Source organism: Schistosoma mansoni, chromosome 4 (assembly GCF_000237925.1).
Source record: "Schistosoma mansoni strain Puerto Rico chromosome 4, complete genome".
Classification (NCBI taxonomy): Eukaryota; Metazoa; Platyhelminthes; class Trematoda; order Strigeidida; family Schistosomatidae; genus Schistosoma; species Schistosoma mansoni.
Window position 1 is genome coordinate 5004871 of NC_031498.1, and position 12790 is coordinate 5017660.

General features: G+C 39.6%; 2 protein-coding genes across 6 annotated transcripts in view; both read left to right on the top strand.

Annotated features, from left to right (window-relative positions):
• Positions 1–1125: 1125 nt before the first annotated feature.
• On the top strand, positions 1126–5016 carry Smp_182770 (hypothetical protein; the record flags this gene model as incomplete). Its single annotated transcript, XM_018796607.1, has 1 exon — positions 1126–5016. One exon carries the CDS (start codon positions 1126–1128, stop codon positions 5014–5016), a length of 3891 nt encoding a protein of 1296 aa, XP_018651732.1.
• Positions 5017–5066: 50 nt separating this feature from the next.
• Positions 5067–12790, top strand: part of Smp_038730.1 (hypothetical protein) — a gene marked incomplete at both ends in the record, with an annotated part of 21711 nt that continues 13987 nt past the window's right edge. The window contains 2 exons of one of the 5 annotated variants that reach the window (XM_018796611.1): positions 5067–6650; positions 7140–9279. In XM_018796611.1, the coding sequence (XP_018651736.1) occupies positions 5067–6650; positions 7140–9279 (3724 nt within the window). Of the gene's footprint in view, positions 9280–12790 lie in introns of all 5 variants that reach the window. The other 4 variants (XM_018796610.1, XM_018796612.1, XM_018796613.1 and 1 more) reach the window with 4 other exon arrangements.

Here is a 12790-nt window from a genome sequence, read left to right on the forward strand (position 1 = left end):
TCATTACTGTTTATGTCTATCAATCTATGCCTGTCAGTCTCTCATTATGGTTATTTTATTCTACCTGAATTTTACCAATTCGATTGATTCTTTTATAAACTGAAATGATATAGGCTAAGGTAGTTGGTCACTTATCATTATGTCCACGTTGTTTAAGTAAGAATTTTTGTCCAATACCAATAAAATTGAGCACAGATAGGTGATAAACTACTACACATGTAATTAAAAGTATACAAACAAATTAAGTTAAATTCACTTACAAGCTGATAGGTTACTCTGTTTTAAGAAAATAAAGAAAAAAGTTGGTTTTTTTCACCATTCAAAACAACACAAACAAAATATCATATACACACTATACCCAAGGGGGTTTCTGTTTTGCTTTACAAACTTGAGAGGTCAATATTTATCAACACCTACGTAATATTATTGCAGGAAAAAAAGAAAACAAATCAACGACCATCTAATTCTTATAATATTCAATTTTAAATTATTATTATTATTCAATTCTACTGTGAAGGTTTCAGACGCGTGATGCATGTCTCCATACAGTAATGCAAAATTTCAGTCAGAAACAAATATAAGGCAATTTGTGTAATACAATAATAATCGTCATCAAATAATTGTGTAAGGCAGCAAGCACACTTTCGAATTTTTCAACGCCTTATTTTTTTCCTTTTTTTTCAATTTTTTTTTGTGTTTTCTATACATCTATATTTGTATTCAACATATTAGTGGAATCACTATTGTTTCTCAATTGACAACTATATCAAATGTATACCAATGATCAATACAAATAAATGAGACTATTGAACAAACAATCATAGATCATTTTCTACTCATATATATATATTCAGTTGCTATATCAACTAAATTTTGTGTGAAAGGATTTATGATACAATATGAAAGTTGATTCCCACTATATGTTATTGGTTATCATATACAAAGTTTAAAATTGAACTACTATGGAGACATATTCCTTCACTGAATTTCATATCCGCTGAATACTACAGCGGGAATTTATCGCCAATGTTATATATGTATGAATATACTATTGAATCTATGACGAAATCACTTTAAAAAAAGTGTAACATTATTATTAAGATTGGAAAATATTTCTATTTTACTATGTCTACTGAAATGAATCCAGTTGATATTGAACAATCTCCTCAAACTGATGAATCAATTAAAGTAGATTTAATGAAAATTGATGATAATTTAAAATCAACTATTACATGTAAATTATATGATACATTAACAGATCCAGAATGTAAAAAATCTAAATTATCCGATGTTTGGGAAACAAGTAATACACCTCCATTAGAATATCAAGAATATGATTCGTTGAAAGTCAAGAAAGATCTATGTAAAGATGATACTATCAATGTAGATGTTGTTAATGACGATGATCATTTGAAGAAACTTCATGATACCGAAAAACTTGGACTATGTTATCGACATACAGATGATTATGAAATATATCATTCTAGTATTGAAAAAGATATTTGTACAGAATTAGATAATCCTATGTACATACCAATTAAATTACCATTAAGTAGTAATTTATACGTTCCAGTATATTATGTACAGTCAAGTGAAGAATCTTCACCTAAATTAAATAAACACAATATGGATTTTAATGACTCCAAAAATATCCATAAGGATTCTAATCATAATCATCATATCAAATCAATGGTAAGTCATAAATATTTATTAAATTCTCATGATAACCTAAGTAAACAAGATGAATCTCAACGGCTAGCTAGTGATTATCATATCAATATCAATAATCAAGGATATGAAAATTGTATATCAAAATATGATAGAACTAAACCAGAACCTAATCCTTACGACTTAGAAATATGTAATGTACAAACCGAATTAAATGAACCATTAATGAATACAAAACAATCAGGGAAATATAAATCAAAAACGAATAAAGGGTTATTAAAACAAAAACTACAATTTATGAAGCCTAAAATAAAAATGAACATGAACAATACAGAAAATGAAATTGTTATACCAGAAGGTCAAAGAAAAATTGCTGATGAAAGTAATAGAACGGAAAAAAGACGAAAAGTAGGTTGTTCACCGAAACTTAAATTCAAAAAATATGAACATCAAAATATAAATGACTTAGAAGTTATGCAACGAAATGACAAACCTGTTGAAGCAGTTATCAGCGGAAAACAATACAAACTCCCTCATGTAGATTCAAACAATCAACTCATTGAAAATGTAGCTCTAGAAACACCAAGAATCGAAAGCAAAAAGCTGACAAGAAAAACTAAAATGCACAATCTAAAGAAGAATGAAGTGAAAGAGAAAAAAGTAAAGACCTCAAAAGGTGTACAAAAAGAAAAAGGCCGAAAACCAGAAAACAGAGTAATGAAAGAAAAGACAATTGAAGACATAAAAGAGAAGAAAGATGACGAAAAGGTAAGAAAGAAAAACGCGAAAAGAATGGTAAACCCATGCGTAAAACTACAAAGAACAAATATCAATAAGCCAAAAACTATCAAAAACAAGGACGACAATCAAATTACAGCAGAAATGAATGTACAACAAGGATTAACGAAAACCCCAGACACACAAGAAAATGAGAAGGTGAAACAGAAGAAATTCAATTGGTCTCCGAATATCACGTTGCCAAAGTTGAAAGTACATGGACCAGATGTGTCTGGAAAACTTCATGCAGATGCACCTGATGTGAATGTGAATGTGACTGGTCCATCTGTGAAGGTGCCATCTGTGAAAGCCAGTGGTCATTTGCCTACTGTCGATGTGTCTGTTCCCGATGCATCGTTGGGAGGTGATCTATCCGGTAAGCTCGATTTGGAGGGTGTCGGTGTGGGAGTTGTGGACGCCGATTTGAATCTGCCAGACCTACAGATCTCAGGAAATGTGAGTGCACCGTCTGTCGAAGGAGACCTTTCCATGCCCGATGTGTCCGCCAATCTGGACACAGACGTGAAACTGCCCAGTGTGCAACTGACTGGTCCAGATCTTCGTGTACATGGTGAGATGCCGGATGTGGATGTGGGTGCTAAGGTGGATGTGCCGAAACCACATATTTCAATCAAGGCACCGAAATTCGGGTTCGGTCTGGGCAAGAAGAAGACGAAAGTGAAGACTCCAAAGGCTGATGTGAAAGTGGAGGGTGGAGCAGGTGAGGAGATAGATTTGGATGCCGGTTTGGACGCTCACTTAGATGGTAAAACAAGAAAGGGAGGTAAGAAGTTCCATTGGTCTCCTAAGTTCGGGTTGCCGAAGGGTGGTCTGAAGATTGGTGGAGGTGCTGATGGTGTGGATGTATCTCTTCCGAAACCCGAACTCGATGTCTCCATGGAGGTTCCCGATGTTGATGTGTCCGCCTCTGGGCCCGAAATCGGTGTATCAGGTGGTGCGATTAGAGGTGGGGAGTTGGGACTGACTGGGAAGGTTTGTTCACCCGATGTAGATGTCAGTGTTCCATCAAAGAAGAAGTTCACCTTCGGTTGGGGCTCGAAAGGCAAGAAGGCGAAGAAGGTGAAGTTGCCCACAGTGTCGGGAGACGTGGATGCTGGTTTGGATGTGGGTGGAAAGGTTGATGTTCCCAGTGTGAAGGTCGATGTGGACTCAGGTGATCGAGTCAAAGGTAAGAAGTTCCACTGGTCTCCGAATATCACGTTGCCAAAGTTGAAAGTACATGGACCAGATGTGTCTGGAAAACTTCATGCAGATGCACCTGATGTGAATGTGAATGTGACTGGTCCATCTGTGAAGGTGCCATCTGTGAAAGCCAGTGGTCATTTGCCTACTGTTGATGTGTCTGTTCCCGATGCATCGTTGGGAGGTGATCTATCCGGTAAGCTCGATTTGGAGGGTGTCGGTGTGGGAGTTGTGGACGCCGATTTGAATCTGCCAGACCTACAGATCTCAGGAAATGTGAGTGCACCGTCTGTCGAAGGAGACCTTTCCATGCCCGATGTGTCCGCCAATCTGGACACAGACGTGAAACTGCCCAGTGTGCAACTGACTGGTCCAGATCTTCGTGTACATGGTGAGATGCCGGATGTGGATGTGGGTGCTAAGGTGGATGTGCCGAAACCACATATTTCAATCAAGGCACCGAAATTCGGGTTCGGTCTGGGCAAGAAGAAGACGAAAGTGAAGACTCCAAAGGCTGATGTGAAAGTGGAGGGTGGAGCAGGTGAGGAGATAGATTTGGATGCCGGTTTGGACGCTCACTTAGATGGTAAAACAAGAAAGGGAGGTAAAAAGTTCCATTGGTCTCCTAAGTTCGGGTTGCCGAAGGGTGGTCTGAAGATTGGTGGAGGTGCTGATGGTGTGGATGTATCTCTTCCGAAACCCGAACTCGATGTCTCCATGGAGGTTCCCGATGTTGATGTGTCCGCCTCTGGGCCCGAAATCGGTGTATCAGGTGGTGCGATTAGAGGTGGGGAGTTGGGACTGACTGGGAAGGTTTGTTCACCCGATGTAGATGTCAGTGTTCCATCAAAGAAGAAGTTCACCTTCGGTTGGGGCTCGAAAGGCAAGAAGGCGAAGAAGGTGAAGTTGCCCACAGTGTCGGGAGACGTGGATGCTGGTTTGGATGTGGGTGGAAAGGTTGATGTTCCCAGTGTGAAGGTCGATGTGGACTCAGGTGATCGAGTCAAAGCTAAGAAGTTCCACTGGTCTCCGAATATCACGTTGCCAAAGTTGAAAGTACATGGACCAGATGTGTCTGGAAAACTTCATGCAGATGCACCTGATGTGAATGTGAATGTGACTGGTCCATCTGTGAAGGTGCCATCTGTGAAAGCCAGTGGTCATTTGCCTACTGGTGATGTGTCTGTTCCCGATGCATCGTTGGGAGGTGATCTATCCGGTAAGCTCGATTTGGAGGGTGTCGGTGTGGGAGTTGTGGACGCCGATTTGAATCTGCCAGACCTACAGATCTCAGGAAATGTGAGTGCACCGTCTGTCGAAGGAGACCTTTCCTGCCCGATGTGTCCGCCAATCTGGACACAGACGTGAAACTGCCCAGTGTGTAACTGACTGGTCCAGATCTTCGTGTACATGGTGAGATGCCGGATGTGGATGTGGGTGCTAAGGTGGATGTGCCGAAACCACATATTTCAATCAAGGCACCGAAATTCGGGTTCGGTCTGGGCAAGAAGAAGACGAAAGTGAAGACTCCAAAGGCTGATGTGAAAGTGGAGGGTGGAGCAGGTGAGGAGATAGATTTGGATGCCGGTTTGGACGCTCACTTAGATGGTAAAACAAGAAAGGGAGGTAAAAAGTTCCATTGGTCTCCTAAGTTCGGGTTGCCGAAGGGTGGTCTGAAGATTGGTGGAGGTGCTGATGGTGTGGATGTATCTCTTCCGAAACCCGAACTCGATGTCTCCATGGAGGTTCCCGATGTTGATGTGTCCGCCTCTGGGCCCGAAATCGGTGTATCAGGTGGTGCGATTAGAGGTGGGGAGTTGGGACTGACTGGGAAGGTTTGTTCACCCGATGTAGATGTCAGTGTTCCATCAAAGAAAAAGTTCACCTTCGGTTGGGGCTCGAAAGGCAAGAAGGCGAAGAAGGTGAAGTTGCCCACAGTGTCGGGAGACGTGGATGCTGGTTTGGATGTGGGTGGAAAGGTTGATGTTCCCAGTGTGAAGGTCGATGTGGACTCAGGTGATCGAGTCAAAGGTAAGAAGTTCCACTGGTCTCCGAATATCACGTTGCCAAAGTTGAAAGTACATGGACCAGATGTGTCTGGAAAACTTCATGCAGATGCACCTGATGTGAATGTGAATGTGACTGGTCCATCTGTGAAGGTGCCATCTGTGAAAGCCAGTGGTCATTTGCCTACTGTTGATGTGTCTGTTCCCGATGCATCGTTGGGAGGTGATCTATCCGGTAAGCTCGATTTGGAGGGTGTCGGTGTGGGAGTTGTGGACGCCGATTTGAATCTGCCAGACCTACAGATCTCAGGAAATGTGAGTGCACCGTCTGTCGAAGGAGACCTTTCCATGCCCGATGTGTCCGCCAATCTGGACACAGACGTGAAACTGCCCAGTGTGCAACTGACTGGTCCAGATCTTCGTGTACATGGTGAGATGCCGGATGTGGATGTGGGTGCTAAGGTGGATGTGCCGAAACCACATATTTCAATCAAGGCACCGAAATTCGGGTTCGGTCTGGGCAAGAAGAAGACGAAAGTGAAGACTCCAAAGGCTGATGTGAAAGTGGAGGGTGGAGCAGGTGAGGAGATAGATTTGGATGCCGGTTTGGACGCTCACTTAGATGGTAAAACAAGAAAGGGAGGTAAGAAGTTCCATTGGTCTCCTAAGTTCGGGTTGCCGAAGGGTGGTCTGAAGATTGGTGGAGGTGCTGATGGTGTGGATGTATCTCTTCCGAAACCCGAACTCGATGTCTCCATGGAGGTTCCCGATGTTGATGTGTCCGCCTCTGGGCCCGAAATCGGTGTATCAGGTGGTGCGATTAGAGGTGGGGAGTTGGGACTGACTGGGAAGGTTTGTTCACCCGATGTAGATGTCAGTGTTCCATCAAAGAAGAAGTTCACCTTCGGTTGGGGCTCGAAAGGCAAGAAGGCGAAGAAGGTGAAGTTGCCCACAGTGTCGGGAGACGTGGATGCTGGTTTGGATGTGGGTGGAAAGGTTGATGTTCCCAGTGTGAAGGTCGATGTGGACTCAGGTGATCGAGTCAAAGGTAAGAAGTTCCACTGGTCTCCGAATATCACGTTGCCAAAGTTGAAAGTACATGGACCAGATGTGTCTGGAAAACTTCATGCAGATGCACCTGATGTGAATGTGAATGTGACTGGTCCATCTGTGAAGGTGCCATCTGTGAAAGCCAGTGGTCATTTGCCTACTGTTGATGTGTCTGTTCCCGATGCATCGTTGGGAGGTGATCTATCCGGTAAGCTCGATTTGGAGGGTGTCGGTGTGGGAGTTGTGGACGCCGATTTGAATCTGCCAGACCTACAGATCTCAGGAAATGTGAGTGCACCGTCTGTCGAAGGAGACCTTTCCATGCCCGATGTGTCCGCCAATCTGGACACAGACGTGAAACTGCCCAGTGTGCAACTGACTGGTCCAGATCTTCGTGTACATGGTGAGATGCCGGATGTGGATGTGGGTGCTAAGGTGGATGTGCCGAAACCACATATTTCAATCAAGGCACCGAAATTCGGGTTCGGTCTGGGCAAGAAGAAGACGAAAGTGAAGACTCCAAAGGCTGATGTGAAAGTGGAGGGTGGAGCAGGTGAGGAGATAGATTTGGATGCCGGTTTGGACGCTCACTTAGATGGTAAAACAAGAAAGGGAGGTAAAAAGTTCCATTGGTCTCCTAAGTTCGGGTTGCCGAAGGGTGGTCTGAAGATTGGTGGAGGTGCTGATGGTGTGGATGTATCTCTTCCGAAACCCGAACTCGATGTCTCCATGGAGGTTCCCGATGTTGATGTGTCCGCCTCTGGGCCCGAAATCGGTGTATCAGGTGGTGCGATTAGAGGTGGGGAGTTGGGACTGACTGGGAAGGTTTGTTCACCCGATGTAGATGTCAGTGTTCCATCAAAGAAGAAGTTCACCTTCGGTTGGGGCTCGAAAGGCAAGAAGGCGAAGAAGGTGAAGTTGCCCACAGTGTCGGGAGACGTGGATGCTGGTTTGGATGTGGGTGGAAAGGTTGATGTTCCCAGTGTGAAGGTCGATGTGGACTCAGGTGATCGAGTCAAAGGTAAGAAGTTCCACTGGTCTCCGAATATCACGTTGTCAAAGTTGAAAGTACATGGACCAGATGTGTCTGGAAATCTTCATGCAGACGCACGCAATTTGAATTCCAATGTTACTGGTACATCTGAATTATATAATTGTGTTTATTCTTCTATGATTTCTTCTTTTCCTTCTTCTGTGGATAATTCACCGTCTTATATTTTATCGGATTGTTGCTTATCTTCCGAGTTTTTGCAGTCTTACGCTCCTGCTTCTGTTGTGGTTGTGTCTGATGCTGGCATTACTTCTACTATGGGGACTTTTAGTCCTCCTGTTTTTTCTTCTCCCACTCCTACTGAGCCTTTGGAACCTGTTGATTTGCTTCCTGTCGTTGAGGAGCCTCTTATCTCACCGTTTTCCTCACCTGAATTTTGTGACTCTAGCACACTTCCCTCTCGAATTTTGCCTAGAAATGCCTTCCAAGATATAGATGAGAGCTTTTCGTCTCCTGTTGATTCTGGTTTTAATGGTGATATCTCTAATGATGAGGTTGAAATTGATGAAATTTTTATTGTTCCCATTCAAACCAATCGTGTTCTGCCGAAAGAGCAATATTTCACGGAATCACAGGACATATTAGCTGCTGAAGCTGAAGAAAAATCTTATCATCCTGCTGAGAATTTGGATGCATCACATGGGATAAAGTCTGATAAGACTAAATTACACAGTCCATTTCATATTTTTAAATCAAAAAAACATGAAAAAGATTCTGTTCATCGAGTAAAAGTCATCGATGCCAACGACCAAATCTCAAGAAACACTGAAAAACCTAATGTTGATAATACTCATCATAGCATCCCCGATGGTACAGGACGTAATAAAGTTGGCAGTAAGTCTAAGAAAAAGGTGAAATCTCATCATAAGAAACCACGTATATTCGGTGGTCAAGTATCAACTAATGAAATTATTTCAGATACTCCTATGAAGCTGGATCATCATGAAGACTACCACGACGTTATAGGATTATCTTTTTCTGATCATAATACTGATCTTACTTTGACTCCTCGGCGTTCTCCCAGTAAACTTAGAGATCCGTCTATTCGGAAAACATGGCATGGTGCAAGAGAACCCTATTCTGACTTTGTAGGAACTCTCAATTCAGATCAAGATAAATACACATTAACCGAAGATGTTTCGGTTAGTTATCTACAACCAGAGTCAAACACGAAATCCTCAAACAACAATTCATTAAACGCTTCTGACTTTCTTCGACGTAGTATAGGAAATTCAACAAAACGCCGCCCTTGGAGTACCTTAGAATATCCACCACCCGGGTGTCATTTTGTGGATGATGATTACATGTTTCCAGATGCTTTAACACCGACTAAAATTCCAAGTTTCCGAGCAAGCAAGGAAATAGTTTACGATGTTCCATATATAGACGATAAAGCCATTCCACGTTATGAACCTGAATGGCCCATAGGTGAATCAAGAAGAACATTGATATCTCAACTCTCGCAGAATAGTGGCAGTATTGTTGGAATGACAGCGGAGGAAGAAAGCAGTCTTATATCTCTTGGTAAGTTAAAATGTAAATTATGTTGGTTTTTTTCTAATTTTAATGTTTTGATAAAGATTTTCATATCATGATAATTGAATTATTTTGACTAGCTTATATAAGATTACGTTCTACTTCTTGAACTATATAGGGATTAACATTCTTAGGATCCGAGAAAAGTCAGTTTTAATAAATGGATAAATTAAAGAGCGTTCAAGTAGATTATTGCTTAGAAACAGTAGCAAAAGATCTTTTCTCAGCTGTGGTCTCTTTACAGCTTTAAGTCTTATACCAAATTAAGAAGAAATGAAGAAAATAAGATTAGCCTTTATTATTATTACCATCACTATTATTAATCGCCACATTTTTAACTAAAGCATTATGTTGTCAGATCAAAGATTTATTACACCATTAAATTTTAAGAGTTGACATGTACCTATACTTTACTGACTAATGTCTACAAGTTAGAAACATAAGCCCATTGTTGCTTAACAATAGAAGAATTTTATTGGGAATTTTGATGAAAGCACGAAATCGATCAACCTCTGTGAACATAATGGACAATACTCTGAAATTTGAAATGATCTGTACTAACTTCTAGTTTCAGTGTGATCGTCAAAACTTAAATGAAGTCGGATAAACTTAACGAGTGCTATGTTGGACAAAAATCTTTTCGTGGATTTTAGTGCTAACCACTATCTAAATTATAGTTTCAGCTGTCTCTGTCAATTCAACTTATCCACTAAGTTCAATCTTAGACTATTGAATTCATATTCTTATTATACCTCATAAATACACAGTGAATTATTCGGTGATTCAATCTTTTGACAAAATAGGAGAAAGGAAACTGTGGGTACATTTTAAGCTTTAATTTAGTTGGTAATGGTTTGCATGATCTCGTTTTTGATATTTTTGGGTGAAATTTTTATCAACTGTAGTTGGGGTGTGTAAATGATATGTGGTTTACCTCTATATAACCATTATTTGATAAGTTCTTATAGAATGGATAGAATATGGCTAATAGTGGAATCCAGGATGTACTTTTTGTGCTATTTGGATTTCACTACTTCAATTCACTTGTACCTCAGTGTTAATATTCACTCCGGAATTCAAACCCAGTACCTTTTGCTTTGAATGTCCAACGCGTTATCTAGTTAGGTACTGAGTCCAGATAGTCACTAGCCTGTGCAACTAAGACTGATCACAAATATCAACTACAGAATAATTCAAATTATCACAAATCGAATTTAAATTCATACCAGTTTCATAAACCAGTGATTATCCGGACTCAGTACCTAATTGGATAATGCTTTGAACATTCAAAGCAAAAGGTATTGGTTTTGAATCCCGGAGTGAGCTTTAACACTGGGATACAAGTAAATTCAACTGGTGAAACCCAAATAGCACAAAACGCACATCCTAGATTCCACTGTTAGCCATATCTCATTTGTTCTATATGGAGCTTTCTTGAATGACAGGATCTAGTGTGATTATTCAATGACTTATCATTCCTTTGTAGTGGATTAACCATATTAGGAAACTAGAAAAACTGATTCCATGTTTTCTTTTTATGGCACATTGTCTTAAATATGATTAAATTTCAGAGGCTTTTCATCTTAAATTTCTCGTTTATTCAATTAACGTGTGATTGGTACAGATTAAAGGTAACTATGTGTTCTTTTTTAGTTCACATAAGAATTTGTGTATTTTTCTACATAATTTAGTATAACTTATATAATTAAGCTTAGAAGGAATGCATAATATCAGGACACCATAAATCATAAATACTAAGAGAGTGTAGAAGGCAGTTAGCAAGGTGTGTGGTGAATCTTTTGAGGTCATTATTAATTCAGTTGTGGATAGACATCTTAAGTCTTGCAAACTCCTGGCAGGTGTTTTCTTATCAGATACTAACCATCCACTTCATTCATATCTTTCTCCTTGTATATCTTCTGGTAGAACGAGACGTAAATACATTAAAATTCATGGACGCAAGCAAATCTATAAAAGTTCTGTAATACCTTACCTAGCAAATATACTCTGTGACGAACAGGTTGTTAGAGTTAACCTAGTCAATAACCTGTATTCTTAAACATATCTGAAATTTAATAATTTTGTTAAAGACTCGGTTTCGTCATTTCATATAAGTGTTTGATGATAATAACTGTCTTTAATTTAAGATGGCTGGATATAATCAATAAGATAGATAAATTGTAGATAGATCTTATGATTTTCTGTATTTATCAACTGTTCAGATCTAATAACTCAATGATAATGTCCTTGATTTCTGCAATAAGTGATACGGGTTGTAACTCGTATGAAAGTATCTTCATGACATATATCATTAAGTGCAAAATCTAGATCTGATACATCCTACCTATTACGTTAACTCAAAAGAATAAAAGCTACCGTTTAGTATTACAACATTTTACTTAATGACTTTGTCTAACAAAAGAGTTAACTGTTCGATATTGCATAACACTCTATGATATATTCATGCAGTGTTTATCACTGTTTAAGTTACAAGATTAGTTCTTTCAAAAGCATGCTCACTAGTGATGATTTTGAACATAAGTAATGATAATTTTAATTTGGAGAGCATTAGCCAAATCTTGGCTATAACAATGTACAAATTAGAATAAAGATAAATATTGCAAGGCTTCGATGAATAAACCACTAACTATCTATGACCTTATAGCTTATTTCTAATAGGATTTAGTAATTAGGTGATAGAATACTGCGAAAAACAGGAGTACATTCTTTAGAACAAGAAATAACCAGCAGAATAAGGTGAATACATATGTTCCCATAAAAAATCAATAAGAAAAGATCCTTTCTTTCTCCTGTTCGGTAATGAAGCCAAAACAAATCATATGGTAAGAGATCCTCACATGAATCAGTGAATTTTCAATGACTAATATTACAGATAATATAATATAATCTTCAGAAATTTGAATATAATTACTGAAAAGCTATTCACAATTATATAATCTTTATCAACCACATCACAATAGCATTGAAAGAATGTCAATCTACATGCATTTGTAATTTAGAATTATTTAGTAATATCAGAAGGGCTTTTGTGGAGATTTCAGTGATTTTATAGTCGAAATCATGAGTCAATTGACTGACTAACATAGTATCTAAAATACTAGCCTCAATAATTATCAGGCGCCTAACTAAGACTCGTGAACTGCAAACACGAGAAAATCAGGCTGGTTTCAGACCTGGTCGTGGCTGTATCGACCACATATTCACCATTCGTCAAGTTTTAGAGCACAGACATGCTTATCGGTGTCCGACAATGATAGTTTTTCTTGACTTAAAAGCAGCATTTGACTCTGTAGACCGAGAGGTTCTGTGGCAGTGTCTGTCATTGAAAGGTGTACCTGAGAAGTACATAAACCTTGTGAAGGCTCTTTACTCGAACACTATCAGTCGAGTGAGAGCTTATGGCGAACTGTCATATGATTTTACAACCTCAAGTGGTGTACGTCAAGGCTGTCCACTATCCCCTTTTTTGTTAACTTCA